The sequence below is a fragment of the Rhinopithecus roxellana genome, chromosome 10 (genome assembly GCF_007565055.1).
Source record: "Rhinopithecus roxellana isolate Shanxi Qingling chromosome 10, ASM756505v1, whole genome shotgun sequence".
Lineage (NCBI taxonomy): Eukaryota > Metazoa > Chordata > Mammalia > Primates > Cercopithecidae > Rhinopithecus > Rhinopithecus roxellana.
In genome coordinates, this window is record NC_044558.1 from 102,285,453 (window position 1) to 102,302,766 (window position 17,314).

General features: G+C 41.7%; 1 protein-coding gene across 8 annotated transcripts in view; it reads left to right on the top strand.

The window, feature by feature from the left end:
- The window catches only part of ZNF605 (zinc finger protein 605), a 31,891-nt gene extending 15,112 nt beyond the window's left edge, over window positions 1-16,779 (top strand). For 7 of the 8 annotated variants that reach the window (XM_030939528.1, XM_030939526.1, XM_010378587.2 and 4 more), the window contains 3 exons: window positions 3,748-3,868; window positions 4,124-4,216; window positions 10,982-16,779. In XM_030939528.1, coding sequence (XP_030795388.1) covers window positions 3,748-3,868; window positions 4,124-4,216; window positions 10,982-12,768 — 2,001 coding nt within the window. In that variant the 3' untranslated portion in view covers window positions 12,769-16,779. The remainder of the gene's footprint in view (window positions 1-3,747; window positions 3,869-4,123; window positions 4,217-10,981) is intronic. The other variant, XM_030939532.1, reaches the window with a different exon arrangement.
- Window positions 16,780-17,314: the final 535 nt, after the last annotated feature.

The window sequence follows — 17,314 nt, forward strand, 5'->3', positions numbered from 1 at the left end:
AATCCCAGCACTTTGGGAGGCTGAGGTGGCCGGATCACCTGAGGTCAGGAGTTCAAGACCAGCCTGACCAACATGGCAAAACCCATCTCTACTGAAAATATAAAAGTTGGCCGGGCGCGGTGGCTCACGCCTGTAATCCCAGCACTTTGGGAGGCTGAGGCGGGAGGATCACAAGGTCAGGAGATCGAGACCACGGTGAAACCCCGTCTCTACTAAAAATACAAAAAAAAAAAAAAAAAAAAGGCCGGGCGCCCTGGCGGGCGCCTGTAGTCCCAGCTACTCGGGAGGCTGAAGCAGGAGAATGGCGGGAACACGGGAGGCGGAGCTTGCAGTGAGCCGAGATAGCGCCACTGCACTCCAGCCTGGTGGACAGAGCGAGACTCCATCTCAAAAAAAAAAAGAAAATATAAAAGTTACCTGGGCGTCGTGGCGTGTGCCTGTAATCTCAGCTATTTGGGAGGCTGAGGCAGGAGAATCACTTGAACCCGGGAGGCAGAGGTTGCAGTGAGCCAAGATCGCATCATTGCATTCCAGCCTGGGCAACAGAGTAAGACTCCATCTCAAAATAAATAAGTAAATAAATAGATTTCTTTTATTTTTTATTTTATTTATTTATTTATTTTTTGAGATGGATTATCACTCTTGTCGCCTAGGCTGCAGTGCAGTGGCGCAATCTCAGCTCTCTGCAACCTCCGCCTCCTGGGTTCAAGTGATTCTCCTGTCTCAGCCTCCTGAGTAGCTGGGAATACAGGCGCATGCCACCATGCCCAGCTAATTTTTGGACTTTTAGTGGAGACAGAGTTTCCCCGTGTTGGCCGGGCTGGTCTCGAACTCCTGACCTCAGGTGATCCACCCGCCTCAGCCTCCCAAAATGTTGGGATTGCAGGCATGAGTCACCGCACCCAGCCAATTTTTTTTTTAATGTGTGCATTCTGGTTTCTCTTTTACTCTGTACTCATTTTTCTTGAACCATTATTTGTGAGAATTATTTGGCTCTCTTTCTCTAAATAGAATTTGCATTTGATTCTGCTGGATGCCTGAATGCACGTCACCCTCAAAAACACTTTAGAACTCTGTGCTTAAGGTTTTTGCAAAACACATCTATACTGGAGTTCAGCCCATATACCCATATAAATCTAGCTTGTTATAGTTCTCAGGGACAATTTCTGACCTCTTTGTGTAACACTAACATTGAGGCAAGAAATTAATTTTCTTTGATTTTTATTTTTCATTGACCCACACACAGAGTACTCCTTGTGTTCCAGCTTTATGAGGGAAAATAACCTATTAGTCCTCTATGCTTGGGCTTGTTCTAAGCCTTTCTCCTTTCTTCTATGTTCCTTGTAACTGTTGGGACAGGAATGTTCAAATTTACCTGAGTCCAAATGGAGGCTGGCCTCTGCTTACCTCTCACGTTTTCCACTTTCCCTTCTAAAGAGGCCAGGACCTTTCCCACCGCTCCCACTCCCACTTCCTCTCTTATATTCCTGAACTTTCATCCCTGGGAAAACACACTCTGTTTCCATGTCTTTGCTCATGGTGCTGCCTTGAGAGTGTCCTTTTCCTCATCCCCCTCTGTGACCAGGACTTTCTAAAGACCCTTCATAAGCCTTACTTCTTTATAGCACCTGAGCCAGTGTTGTCAAATCCAGTGTTTTTATCCCTGTTTTGTCTCTATATTCTGTAAATGTTAGTTTCATAGTCCTGTAACCTTATTCACTCTGGCCTGAAGGGTACTTGAGAACATGATATTTTTCTACTCATTTTTAAATTTCTGATACCTGTTATGGTTCCTGGAATCTTTTTTTCTTTTCTTTTTCGTTGTTTTTTTTTTTTTTTTTTTGAGATGGAATCTTGCTCTATTGTCCAGGCTGGAGTGCAGTGGCACAATCTTGGCTCACTGCAACCTCCACCTCCAGGGTTCAAGGGATTCTCCTGTCTCAGCCTCCCGAGTAGCTGGGATTACAGGCATGCACCACCACGCTTGGCTAATTTTGTGTTTTTAATAGGATGGGGTTTCACCATGTTGACCAGGCTGGTCTCCAACTCCTGACCTCAGGTGATCCACCCGCCTCAGCCTCCCAAAGTGCTGGAATTTCAGGAGTGAGCCACCGCACCCAGATAGTTCCTGGAATCTTAATTGCTCAATATGTGTGTTTTGGAAGATATCTAAAATAGCTGGCCAGTTGTTCTTACTTGGGAGCAGAATCACTCCCAGAGGGAAGAGAGTGGTTTTTTGTTTGTTTTGTTATTTATTTATTTGAGATAGAGTCTCACTCTGTTGCCCAGGCTGGAGTGCAGGGGTGCAATCTTGGCTCACTGCAACCTCCATCTCCCAGGTTTAAGTGATTCTTCTGCCTCAGTCTCCCTAGTAGCTGGGATTACAGGCTCCCGCCACCATGCCCAGCTAAGGATGTGTGTGTGTGTGTATATTTTTAATAGAGATGGAGTTTCACCATGTTGGCCAGGCTGGTCTTGAATTCCTGGCCTCAGGTGATCCACCCACCTCAGCCTCCCAGAGTGCTGGGATTACAGGCATCAGCCACCATGCCCAGCCAGTGACTGAGAGATATTACTGTCATTAGCAGACAGAGGCCAGGCAATGCTGAAGGGCTTAACTGCATGGGACAATGTTGCTTAGCTAAAATTGGTTCTCAAATACCAGTGGCACCTTCTTTGAGAACCACTGTATTGTTTAAAGACAACCTATTCTGGTTTCTTGTTCAGTGGATAGGTAGATGGATGAATGAATTTACAATGATAAATATTTTTAAGCTGGGTGCGGTGGCTCATGCCTGTAATCCCAGCACTTTGGGAGTCCGAGGCAGGCAGATCACGAGGTTAGGTGTTCAAGACCAGCCTGGCCAACATGGTGAAACCCCGTCTCTACTGAAAATACAAAAATTAACTGGGCGTGGTGGCGGGCGCCTGTAATCCCAGCTACTCAGGAGGATGAGGCAGGAGAATCGTCTAAACCTGGGAGGCAGAGGTTGCAATGAGCTGGATCACACCATTGTACTCCAGTCTGGGCAACAGCGCGAGACTCTGCCTCTAAAAATATATATATATTATATATATTATATATATATATTTTTAAACATTTCTTGCTCAAAGCATAATTCAAGATTATTTTATATTATGTTATGTTATATTATATTATATTATATTATATTATATTATATTAGTTATTCATTATTGTGTAACAAATTACCCCAAACCTCAGGGGCTGAAAACAGCAAACATTGATCTCACAGTTTCTGGGCTTAGGAATCTGCCAGGTGCTTCCCAGTGGGTTTCAGTTGAGGGTCTCACATGGTGCAGTGATGAAGGTGTTGAGAAGGGCTGCCATCATCGCAGGGCGCAGCGAGGAAGGAGGTGGCTCCTCCAGGCTCACTCAGTGACTGTTGGGAAGCCTCAGCTCCAGGGCACATGAGCTTCCACACGGCGACCTTACAACACAGCAGCCAGACTCCTCCAGAGAGAGAGAGTGCCCAGGATAGAAGCTGCATTTCTCTCTAACCTAGTCTTGGAAGTGGCATCTCATCATGTTCCCCTGTTCTGTTCAGGAGAATGAGTCAGTTGAGTCCAGCCCACAGTCAAGAGGGGAGGATTACGCAAAAGCATGAATACCAGAGTCAGAGGTCACTGGGGCCATCTTAGAGGCCGCCTACCACAAATACAGAAGGAAGTATTTTACAAGACCAAGTGAGAACCACTTCAGGTTTAACAGGGATTGTGCTTTTCCAGATATCATTTGAGGATGTGGCTGTGGATTTCACGTTGGAGGAATGGCAGCTACTTAATCCTACTCAGAAGAACTTGTACAGAGATGTGATGTTGGAGAACTATAGCAATCTGATTTTCTTGGGTAAGAACATTCTTCTTCTTGAGTAAGAACATTCTTATGTCACTTACTGTATGGCCAGTAACTGTTTGGCCTGTGAGGAGTTTGTTGATTTTGGACGTAAGTTTTACATGTCAAAGATTATTTGACTTTTATACTAAATTGAAAGATTTTCATTCACTTGCTTTATTTCACAGCCTTTGTAATAAAACATTCTTCATATTTAAGACTCTTAGCCCAAGCAGTTAGGTCCAAGTCCTCTGTGTTTCCAATCGACAGGTTATCAAATTCTCAAACCTGATGCAATTTTCAAACTGGAACAACAAGATCCATGGATAATAGGTCAAGAAATCCTAAATCAAAACTTTTCAGGTGAGGAATAATCAGGTTTATGAGATACAGTGAACATTTAATCTCTCGTTTTTGATGACAGGTGGGCACTTTTAAAATGTTGTTTATAAAACGATTTAAAGTTCCTGAATCTTTAGAATTCACTCAAGATTGGTGACATGAGTTCTTTATGATTTTTAATGGATGTGCTCCATAACGTGTTCTCCACATCGGGATGTGTCTTTTCTCTATGGAGTTTATGATGAAATGTATCCCACTTATTCAGTGGCACAGATTGGTGGCCATTTAGAACCCCACTTTCTTGGTTAAGGCTCTCTTTATGAATTCATAGTTTTTTTCTTCTTTAGATAACACTGATTGCCTTTGAGTTTATTTAAACTTAAACTTTTAATTTATTATTTTTCTTCTCTTCCTGTAATGTGATATATTTCTGTTTTAAAACCACAGAGAATAGAAGATGAACCCACTGATACAGAATGAAGATCTAGGCCAGGCGCAGTAGCTCATGCCTGTAATCCTCATGCTTTGGAGGTTGGGGAGAGGGCAAGGCACGATAGTCACGTAAGGCCAGGAGTTTGAGACCAACCTGGGCAACAAAGCAAGACCCCATGTCTACTACTACTACTACTACTAATAATAATAATAACTTAGCCAAATATGCTGGTGTGCACCTCTAGTGCCAGCTACTTGGGTGGCTGAGGTGGGAGGATTGCTTGAGCCCAGGAGCTGGAAGCTGCAGTGAGCCACGGATGTGCTAGGCAACAGAGTGAGACCCTGTCTCTAAAAACAAAAGCACATTAAAAAACCCTAATACTTTAAACATAGTAAGGAGATTTTGCTTCTTACCTTCCTCTGTACAGACTAAGGATTTTCAAGTCAGTTCCCAGTGCATTTTTCTGGTACATTTGATGTTTAACTTCTCTAAAGCTTCTCTCCCATCCCATCACATAGTCAGGTGGGTTTAAGTACCCGTTACCTTTATTTTGAAGAACCTCGTGGTATGAGAACATCTTCTCTCTCCATTTATTTTTCTGTGCCCAGAAGTCATTATTAACTCCATTTCGGCTAGATTCTTCCTCACTGCTCTTCTGAAATTTTTCTCTGCATCTGTGCCTTTGATTATGGTACAGTTTGCCCAGGTAGACTTCACTTTCAGCTCTTTTCTTCAACTCCAGTGAATGTTCCTCGACTCACAGCTTTTTCTGAAATCTCTACCCATGTAGCATCTATAATATAGTAACTCAGGCCTGATAAGACATTGTCTGAAATTCCTAAAACAACTAGGTCCTAAGATTTTTTCCCCCATGAAGAGAGATGGCCAGTAGCATAGTCTGTGCTCTCTGTGGAATTTGTGGTATGTACTTATTTGATTTTTAAAAATTGGTTATTATGGAGCCAAATAAAGAAAAGTCTTGTTTGTCAGATGTTTCTTCAGTAGAAAAGTTTCCATCTAAGCATCTACCTTGGGAAATATTTTTTTTTAGATAAGGTCTCCCTTTGTCACCCAGGCTGGAGTATACTGGCACAGTCACAGCTCACTGCAGCCTTGACCTGTCTGGACTCATGAGCTCCTTCCACTTCAGCCTCCCCAGTAGCTGAGACTGCCACCACACCCAGCTAATTTTAAAAATTTTGGCTTTTTTGGAGAGACAGGATCTCACTATGTTGCCCAGGCTGGTCTCAAACTCTGGGCTCAAGTGATCCTCTGCTTTGGCTTCCCAAAGTGCTGGGATTACAGGAGTGAGCCATAATGCACAGCAGGGAAATATTTCAGGTTGCAGATGTCTAGGCACCATTCCCATTGTTTTTTAGGTCTGAGTATATGCAGTTTGGAAAAGCTGTAAAGATAGATATTATGTTCCCCTATTAATTTAGACCCACTTCTCATGTGGAATGAGAGGAATTGAAAAGAAATGAGTCATGAAATAACTTGGTAGGATTTTAATTTAGAAGACAATATAAAACCATAAAATATTCAGCAATTCAGTATTTGAACATGAAGCATTTGTGTTAAAGTGCAAAATTAATTCTCAAGATTAATGATACTGAAAGGAACTATTTTAGAAGCTCAATGATAAGTGAATAATATTTATCCTACCTATATTGAGGGCTTGTTATGTGCTATGCAGTGGGGATACATTAGTGAAAAAGGCAAACCTGTTCCCTACCCTCATACAGTTTACATTCTACTGGGAGAGATATGAGTAAAAGGATTACCTATTTGATAAGTACTATGAAGGAAAGAAAGGGCCGGGCGCGGTGGCTTAAGCCTGTAATCCCAGCACTTTGGGAGGCCGAGACGGGCGGATCACGAGGTCAGGAGATCGAGACCATCCTGGCTAACACAGTGAAACCCCGTCTCTACTAAAAAAATACAAAAAACTAGCCGGGCGAGGTGGCAGGCGCCTGTAGTCCCAGCTACTTGGGAGGCTGAGGCAGGAGAATGGCATAAACCCGGGAGGCAGAACTTGCAGTGAGCTGAGATCCGGTCACTGCACTCCAGCCTGGGCGACAGAGCGAGACTCCGTCTCAAAAAAAAAAAAAAGAAAAAGAAAGAAAGAGGGTATTTGTTTGTGTGCCATCAAAATGAGATTTCGGTGGGCGTCAAATGGTGGCTTATGCCTGTAATCCCAGTGCTTTGGGAGGCCAAGACAGGAGTATTGCTTGAGGCCAGGAGTTGAAGGCCAGCCCGGGCAACATAGCAAGACCACATCTCTGCAAGAAGAATATGAAAAATTAGCCAGGCATGCTGGCACACACCAACAGTCTCAGCTACTTGTGTGACTGAGGCAGAAGGATCACTTCAGCCTGGGAGTTTGCAGCTGCAGTGAGGTATGACCCTACCTCTTCATTCCTTGGGCAACACAGTAATATCCTGACTAAAAAATCGCAAAATACTACTTTTAAGTCTATACATAAACTACTTTATTATTGTTTACCATTTAATTCATTAATTTGGATAGACTTTTTTTTTTTTTTTTTTTTTTTTTTTTTTTTTTTTTTGAGATGGAGTCTTGCTCTGTCACCCAGGCTGGAGTGCAGTGGCCGGATCTCAGCTCACTGCAAGCTCCGCCTCCCGGGTTCACGCCATTCTCCTGCCTCAGCCTCCCAGTAGCTGGGACTACAGGCGCCCGCCACCTCGCCCGGCTAGTTTTTTGTATTTTTTAGTAGAGACGGGGTTTCACCGGGTTAGCCAGGATGGTCTCGATCTCCTGACCTCGTGATCCACCCGTCTCGGCCTCCCAAAGTGCTGGGATTACAGGCTTGAGCCACCGCGCCCGGCGGATAGACTTTTTTTTTTTTGAGATGAAGTCTTACTGTCGCCAGGCTGGAGTGCAGTGGTGCAATCTCAGCTCACTGCAACCTCCGCCTCCCAGGTTCAAGCGATTCTCCTGCCTCAGCCTCCCGAATAGCTGGGATTACCGGTGTGCTCCACCACGCCTGGCTAATTTTTGTATTTTTAGTAGAGACGGGATTTCGCCATGTTGGCCAGGCTGGTCTCAATCCCTTGACCTCGTGATCTGCCTGCCTCAGCCTCCCAAAGTGCTGGGATTGCAGGCGTGAGCCACCATGCCTGGCCTGGGTAGACATATTTTTAATCCCATCTTGATTTGATTTTAATTTAAAATTATTGTTTTCCTTTGTTCTCACATCTTATAAAACAATTTTCTGTTAACTCTTCAAGTGGATCTCATACTTGTCTACATATGACTCTTGCTTTTGATCTTCAAACTTCTTTGCATAGTCTTTTTCATCTCAATGAATAGTATTATCATATTTATTTATGCCTGAAACACTGAGTATTTCTTTCTTTCTTTCTTTTTTTTTTTTTTTGAGAAGGAGTCTCTCTGTGTTGCCAGGCTGGAGCGCAGCGGCGCGATCTCAGCTCACTGCAACCTCTGACTCCCTGGTTCAAGTGATTCTCCTGCCTCAGCCTCCCGAGTAGCTGGGATTACAGGCATGCGCCACCACACCCAGCTAATTTTGTATTTTTAGTAGAGATGGGGTTTCACCGTGTTGGCCAGGATGGTCTCGATCTCCTGATCTCATGATTCGCCCACCTTGACCTCCCAAAGTGCTGGGATTACAGGCATGAGCCACTGCACCTGACCAACACTGAGTCTTTCTTTAATTTTCCATATCAGCAGTGGTGCTTCCTCTGAAATTCCATTTTATTTTTGAGATGGGGTCTCAGTCACCCAGGCTGACGTGCAGTTGCTCACTCTCAGCTCACACAACCTCCGCCTCCCAGGCTCAAGTGATCCTCCCATCTCAGCCTCCCAAGTAGCTGGGATTACAGGCGTGCACCACCACACCCAGCTAATTTTTGTATTTGGGTAGAGATGGGGTTTCGATATGTTGGCCAGGCTGGTCTTGAACTCCTGAGGTCAAGTGATCCACCCGCCTCAGCCTCCTAAAGTGCTGGGATTCCAGGCATCAGTCACCACAGCCAGCCTGCTTCATCTGAAATTCTGATGTCTGAAAATTAGATGAGGCTTTTTGCCCCAAGAAAAGAGTAGTTTTTGGGGGTTTTTTTGTTTGTTTGTTTTTGTTTGTTGTTTGTTTTGAGCCTCTGTCTCACTCTGTCTTCTGGGGTGGAGTGCAGTGATGCAGTTACAGCTCACTGCAACCTCAACCTCTCAGGCTATAGTGATCCACTCCCTCTGCCTCACAGGTAACTGGGACTTAAGGTGTGCACCACCACACATGGCTAATTTTAGAAAAAAAAAATTTGTAGAGACAGGTTCTCTGTATGTTGCCCAGGCTGGTCTCAAACTCCTGGGCTGAAGACAAGCAGTCCTCCCACCTCAGCCTCCCAAAGTGCTGGGATTGTAGGTGTGAGCTGCCACCAGGCCCAGCCTCGTTTTATATTTGAGACCATGCCAGATCTTTTCATCTTGCAGAGTACTTCCTGAGAATATTACCCCACAATTGCTAGTAAAGAATATCATCAAAAAGTCAATAAACTTTTAAAATATGCAACAAATGGTCTTGTAGAAATCACAAACAATTGTACTTATTGGATGAAAATATCTGTCCTACTATTATACAAAAAATTATTATGGTTAGGAGTAATTTCCAACGATAGCATTACATATAGATACAATATATACTTTATAGATTCAATTATAGGTCCAATTAAAGGAGGATGAATGTGAAGAAGTTAAATAAAAGTGTTGATACTGAGCTCTGGAGAACTCTTGGATAATTACAAAAGGAAGTTTTACTGATGATGGTGAAGTTATTGACATCAGTGATTTAAATAATGATCCTGAATAAGAATATTTTATAAATGCAACAATAGTACAAAAATTTAATGTTTCTTATCTTTCAGGTGTAAAGTTGGTATTGTACATTTATTCTGCATTATATCCCTTTTTCTATTATACTATTCAACAACATATACTAATGTTGCATTTTTATGTTTTTATTAATCATATTCTTAACTATATTGTGAAGCTTTATAATGGTGTTGTACTTACCTCTTTTCTTCTCTGCTCTTCTCATACTAAGTTCTGGACACATGGTAGATAATCGTAGATTATCTTCAAAAACGTAAACTAATCACCTCAGTATTTGATTGGAAATTGCTCCAGGCTCTTTCATCTCATGATCACTGTTCTTTGAGTATATTTAATATTTTCTCATTTAAAAGTTCATGTATTTGACCAGGCATGGTGGCTCACACCTGTAATCCCAGCACTTTGGGAGGCCAACACGGGTGGATCATAAGATCAGGAGATTGAGACCATCCTGGCCAACCTGGTGAAACCCTATCTCTACTAAAAATACAAAAAATAGCCAGGTGTGGTGGTGCAAACCTGTAGTCCCAGATACTCAGGAAACTGAGGCAGGAGAATCGCTTGAACCCAGGAAGTGGAGGTTGCAGTGAGCTGAGATCATGTCACTGCACTCCAGCCTAGCGACAGAGCGAGACTCCCTCTCAAAAAAATAAATAAATAAGGCCAGGCACGGCGGCTCATGCCTGTAATCCCAACACTTTGGGAGGCCGAGGTGGGTGGATCACAAGGTCAAGAGATTGAGACCATCCTGGGCAACATGGTGAAACCCCGTCTCTACTAAAAATACAAAAATTTGCTGGGTGTCGTGGTGCATGCCCGTAGTCCCAGCTACTTGGGAGGCAGAGGCAGGAGAATTGTTTGAACCCAGGAGGCAGAGGTTGTAGTGAGCTGAGATCACACCACTGTACTCCAGCCTGGTGACTGCATGAGGCTCTGTCTCAAAAACATAAATAAATAAATAATAAAAATAAAAGTTCGTGTATTTAAACATTTGTAATTTAAAAATTGGCCGGGCGCAATGGCTCACACCTGTAATCCCAGCACCTTGGGAGGCCGAGACGGGAGGATCACGAGGTCAGGAGATTGAGACCATCCTGGCCTACATGGTGAAACCCCGTCTCTACTAAAAAATACAAAAAAAACTAGCGGGTCGAGATGGCGGGCCCCTGTAGTCCCAGCTACTCAGGAGGCTGAGGCAGGAGAATGGCGTGAACCTGGGAGGCGGAGTTTGCAGTGAGCGGAGATCCGGTCACTGCACTCCAACCTGGGTGACAGAGCGAGACTCCATCTCAAAAAAAAAAATTAAAAAAAAATTAATTTTCATTTCTGTTAAAATTGTCAATGCCCAATAAGTACACATTATTTGAGAGATTTTTTAATTATGGATTAAAAAAAGGATTATGGCCCAATTTCAGAAGCTTTACATGATAAGCATAATAATTGAAGGAATTACACAGTATGGTTCATTTTTTTCTCTTTTTAGAAGTCTGGCTAGATAATCCCAAAATGTGGCTCCGAGATAATCAAGACAACCTTAAAAGTATGGAGAGAGGCCATAAATATGATGTTTTTGGAAAAATATTTAATTCAAGCATAAACGTTGTTCATGTAGGAATGAGATCCCATAAATGTGGCACAGGAGAAAAAAGTTTGAAATGTCCTTTTGATTTGCTTGTTCTAAGAAATAACTGTGAAAGAAAGAAAATTGATGAGCTCAATAATAAATTATTATTCTGTATCAAACCTGACAGAACCCATGGTGGAATAAAATACTGTGATTGCAATACATGTAGAAAACCCAGCAACAAAGAGCCATGGCTCACTGCTAATCATACACACACAGGAGTCTATTTATGCATGGAATGTGGCAGATTTTTTAACAAGAAGTCACAACTTATTATACACCAGAGAACTCATACAGGAGAGAAGCCCTATCAATGCAGTGAGTGTGGAAAAGCCTTCTCACAGAAGTCACTGCTCACTCTTCATCAAAGAACTCACTCAGGAGAAAAACCGTATGGGTGCAGTGAATGTCAGAAAGCTTTTAGTAGGAAGTCACTCCTCATTTTACATCAGAGAATTCATACTGGAGAGAAGCCGTATGGATGCAGTGAATGTGGAAAAGCCTTCAGTAGGAAGTCACAGCTTAAAAGACATCAGTTAACTCACACAATAGAGAAACCCTACAGTTGCAGTGAGTGCGGGAAAGCATTCTCGCAGAAATTAAAACTCATCACACATCAGAGAACGCACACAGGAGAGAAACCCTATACGTGTAGTCACTGTGGAAAATCCTTCTTTTGGAAGTCGCAGCTTATTACTCATCAGAGGACCCACACAGGGAAGAAACCTTATGCATGTAGTGAATGTCAAAAAGCCTTCAGCAGGAACTCACTTCTCATTAGGCATCAGAGGATTCATACAGGAGAGAAGCCCTACGAATGCAATGAATGTGGTGAAGCCTTCATCAGAAAACCACAACTGATGAAACATCAGATAACTCACACAGGAGAGAAGAACTATCGATGCAGTGATTGTGACGAGGCCTTCTTTAAGAAGTCAGAGTTAATAAGACATCAAAAAATTCACTTAGGAGAGAAACCATATGGATGCATTCAATGTGGGAAAACCTTCTTTGGGAAGTCCCAGCTCCTAACACATCACAGAACACACACTGGGGAGAAGCCTTATGAATGCAGTGAGTGTGGGAAGGCCTTCACCCAGAAGTCAAGTCTGATATCACATCAGAGAACACATACAGGTGAGAAACCCTATGAATGCAGTGAATGCAAGAAAACCTTCAGCGAGAAGTCAAGTCTCATTCATCACCAGAGAACTCATACTGGAGAAAAGCCCTTTGAATGTAGTGAATGTAGGAAAGCTTTTGCTTGGAAGCCACAGCTTCTTAGGCATCAGAGAATTCATACAGGGGAGAAACCCTATGAATGCAATGAATGTGGGAAAGCATTTGTTCAGAAAGTGCAGCTCATTAAGCATCAAAGAAATCACACGGGAGAGAAAACCTATGGATGCAATGATTGTGCAAAAGCTTTCTTTGAGAAGGCACAGCTCATTATACATCAGAGAATTCATACAGGAGAGAGACCATATAAATGTGGTGAATGTGGGAAGTCTTTCACGAGAAAGTCACACCTTATGAGGCATCAGAGGATTCATACAGGAGATAAATACTATGGATGCAATGAGTGTGGGACCACCTTCAACAGGAAGTCGCAGCTTATGATACATCAGAGAAATCATATAATATAAAAATCGTAAGTTTGGCGAATTCAGAAAGGTTGCTATCAAATGTCATACTTTCTAACACTTTTGAGGATGAATAAGGGAGAGAAACCCTATTGAGGCAGTGACTGTTGAAAAAGCTTGAATTGAGGAGTCAAGAGTCACTATGCAGAATTTAAAAAGGAGAGTTTTTAAAAAGTAAACAATGTAAAAAAAAGTCATCTCCCAGAAGACACTACTCATTACATATTGGATGACTCATTGAGATGAAAACCTTATTAGTGTTGTGATAGTACAGAAGCTTTTAGTCAAAAGTCAGCTTATTAAATGTTTAGAATACCTAAACAGGAAGAAAATTATATTGTTATAACAAGCAAGTGAAAGATTTCAAGAAAGGACAACTCACTGTGCACTTGAGAATAATACCTACAGAGGTTCATACTGATGAGTAGTCTCAATAAAGAATTTGACAAGTGTGATGCTATTGAAATAGTTCTGTAAGGAAGTGGTGCTCTTTATATATATAAATTATTACAAAAAGCAGTCAATTGTAAGTGTTAGGTGTGTTTACTTATATGTGAAGAGTTCTGCTTTCTGCTGTGATGGAATAACAACAGTCAGATTTCCTTTCCTGCCTTAAACAACTAGAAGCTGTCCAATACATATAATATATAATGGTTTTTAGACATAGGACAAGCACAGTAGATTTTATCTCCTGCCTTAAACAACTAGAAGCTGTCCAATACATGTAATATATAACAGTTTTTAGACATATGACAAGCACAGGTTTGTGATCCTCAGGAGACTGTAGACAGAGTGAGGTGAGCACCATGGTTTCACAGCCTGCCCCCTCATGCCAGTTACTAGGCTGCGGTTCAGGGAAGGGAAACAGTAAGTCTTGCTGAATTGAAGAGACAGGATTGGCAGTTGGGGAGGCCACAGCAGCTAGAATTTGCAGGGGAAAGTACTGGAGAGATGGGATCTTCCTAGAGACAGGGCTCAAGAAGTCTGCAGAGAGTGCCCTGAGTCCTTTGGCTTAGTACTGACTTGGCACTTGAGGCCAGGAAAAGAAGCACTGGAAAGCAACAGGCTGAACAATTCCTGGAACTCATGCAGGGCTGGGAATAGTTTATGTTCTCAGCAGCCAGAGTGGAAACAGATTCTAACACATGGAGCATCAGGTAGAATTCTCAGAAGGGTTTTGTTTTGGTAGTGAGGCTAATTAGCTCTAGATTAAAAAGCTACTCTGGACCTGTAGTGTCCGGCATCCCAAAAAAAAAAACTTATCTGGCATGCAAGGAAGCAATAAAGTATGACTTATAACCAGGAGAAAAATCAATAGAAACCCAGAAAAGACAGAGGTGATGGAATTAGTAGACAAGGGTATTAAAAGAGCTATTGTAAATATAAAGTAGAGGAAAACAATACCCCCACATATGCAAGAAGTTGATGAAACCTGAGGTATAAGATATTTTTAATGGCCAAAATAGAACTAGGGATGAAAACACCTTCTGATTTTGTTAAAATCCCAGGTGGAGAAATTAGATAAAGAAAAAGAAAAAAAATCAATGAACTTGAAGAGTAAGAATAAAAACTACCAAAATGTTATACCGAGAGAAAAAAAGACTTAAAGAGAATAGGAAAACAGTTACAGTGGTGTAATATATGTGTAACTGGAGTCCCAGAAGGAGAGGAGAAAATGAAGAGGCAGGAAGAAGTATTTGAATAAATATTGGCTAAAGATTTTCCAAATCTGATGAAAACAGTACCCCCACATATTCAAGAAGTTCAAATGACCTGAAGTAGAATAAACATAATTTATTTCACAGCAGTGCACCTCAGAGTCACATTCAAGAAAAGCACTGATAAACAGAATAATTTTAAGACACCTTGAGAAAAAAAGATAATACATACACAGGAACAAAGAATGGCAGCAAATTTATGGTGAGAACTATGCAAGCTATAAAACAATGGAGTATTATCTCTAAATTCCTGAATGAAATAAGCAACAAACCCTGCAACCTAGAATTCTGTTTCCATCAAAAACGTTTTCAAAAATGAAGGCAAAATAAAGACTGTTTCAGACAAACTAAATCAAAGATAATTTTATTACCTGTAGACCTGTCTTCGGGAAATATGAAAGGAAGTTTGAGGGCAGCAGGAAAATAATACAGAACTTAAGTTTGGGTCTGTACAAAGGAATGAAGTTCTGAAAATGGTGAATATGTGGGTAAATATAAAAGATATTTCTCTCTTTTTAAAATCTTTTTAAAAGGGAATTGGCTGCTTAAAGCCAAAGTAATGATAACATATTTGGAGTTTATTTAGAAGTAAAGTGTGAAGATGATAACACTTCAGTGTGAATTGTTAAATAGAGTTGAGTAGACTGCATCATCTGAGTCAGAAGCCTGTTCCTTCCGGGCTCAGGGTAACTTGAATTTGTACCAGGCACATGACAGAAATTGTATGGATTGTGGATCTGCACGTGTGCTGAGTGTTCCCTATTTCTTTGATCCCTTTTCCCCCATTTTCTGCTCTGCTCCCCCCAAGACTGTGTTCTAGAGACTGGGGTTTCTTCATAGGTTTGAACAATGGGAGATACCAGAAAGAGATCAGATGGGAGGAGAAAAAAAGGTATTTACTACCATTCCCTTCCTCCTGCCTGGACCATGGTTTAGGTAGCTTCTGTGTTCCCATAAGGATACAGCTCCCTTTGGGAAGCCCCGGTCTGTGGCTGTAGATCTCTTGGTTTCCGTTGACACCATTCCCTCTCCATGATCTTCTGACTTTACTACTCGGTGCTTCCCCAACCCACTGGTTGGGTGTCTTTCATTATGAACACATATTTGTAAATAGTGCCTTTATTTGTTCTTAAGTTAATATTTTGAGTGTGCCATTTATTTTCTGTGCCATCTGGTAAATGATGGGCATTTAATAAAATTGTGATAATCAGTTATCAGTACAAGTGCCTCATAGTGCATGGGCTGAAATATCTCAAGATTCCCCACACTATATATCAGTATTTTCTATCTGTATTTGGACAATGCAATACAAAGAACGAATACAAAGTTCTTTGTACTTTTCTGCTGCATATGTCAGTGGCTCTGGAGATTGTTGCCATCTGCTACAGATATAAATGGACTTGCAGTTATTACTAAGCCCCTCTTCAGTAATAGAAAGACTTATGAAGTCTTTTACTACCTCTGGGTCAGCCAAACAACCTTCAAAAAGCATCGTTATTTAGGTTACATATACATGGACAAGAAACAAGATAATCAGTTGCTGAGTGAAGAAAGACAAGAATGATGTCCCACACTTCCAGCAATCTCAAGTGTTATGCTGTACAATTAAAATATCCCTGTCCCATCATCTGCTATTATTTATTGTGTATAATTCATGTAATCTGTAACCTGTGGGCAAGTCTTTACCCTTCAGTAGTCAAGATTATGTTACAGACTTTGTCCAAGAATCCACACCACCTTTCCCATCAGTTCTCACCAGAAATATGATGCCAAAAAGAAAATCAGCTTTTCTAAGATCAAGCCAGAGTTGCTTCTCTTACAACCTTATGGCGCTAATAAATTAAGTTGAAGTAGACTGCCAAAGAGGCCCAGTGCAGAGGGCAGCACCCCCATCATTTTTTGAATTTCTCCCTTAGGAATTTTGCCTTTCTTTATCTTCTGTCCACCAGTCATTCTCTCCGGCTGGGACACAAACCTTTGAAAGGAAGTAATTGCCATTAGGCTTCACAGCAGTGCTTTTTCCTTTCACTTGAATTTGCATTTCAACCTGCATTTTGAAGATCTTTACACGTTTTCTATTTTGAACAATGCCAGAAGGCTTCATTGACATTGTAGTCTGTGTTAATAAACTTATATATCACTCTGCTCTGGTCTTTCAGGAATTGACTAGCAAATGAAATGAATACGTTGGGACTTTGGCATAATTTGAATATAGCATTGTGAGTTGCCTGTGATTGTCTCTTCCTAATTGTGCTGTAATAACCTGTGTATGAGAATAAAATGATTTCCACCATCAGGATTCTCCCATGCCCCCTTTATTTTGCCATAGACTGAAGGAGAAAATCCATTCTCACTCTCCTTACCTTAGAAAATTTTATTTGCCTCATGATGACTGTCTGCAGCTTAGAAGTAGATGATGTAAAATCTTGTCACTATTTCACAAGAATAAAATTCAAATCAGTTATATCCAAAGTAAGCTTTTGACTGGGAGTGGTGTCTCACACCTGTAATCCCAGTGCTTGGGGAGGCCAACTGGGGAAGATCGCTTGAGCCCAGTCATTTGAGACCACCTGGACAACATAGCAAGACTCACCTCTACAAAAAAAAAATCTTAATTAGCCATTTTGGGCCGGGTGCAGTGACGCACACCTGTAATCCCAGCACTTTGCGAGGCCAAGGTGGGTGGATCACCTGAGTTTAGGAGTTTGCAACCAGCCTGACTAACACGGTGAAACCCCGTCTCTACCAAATGCAAAAAAATTAGACGGGTATGGTATCGCATGCCTGTAGTCTGAGCTACTTGGGAGGCTGAGACCAGAAAATCGCTTGTA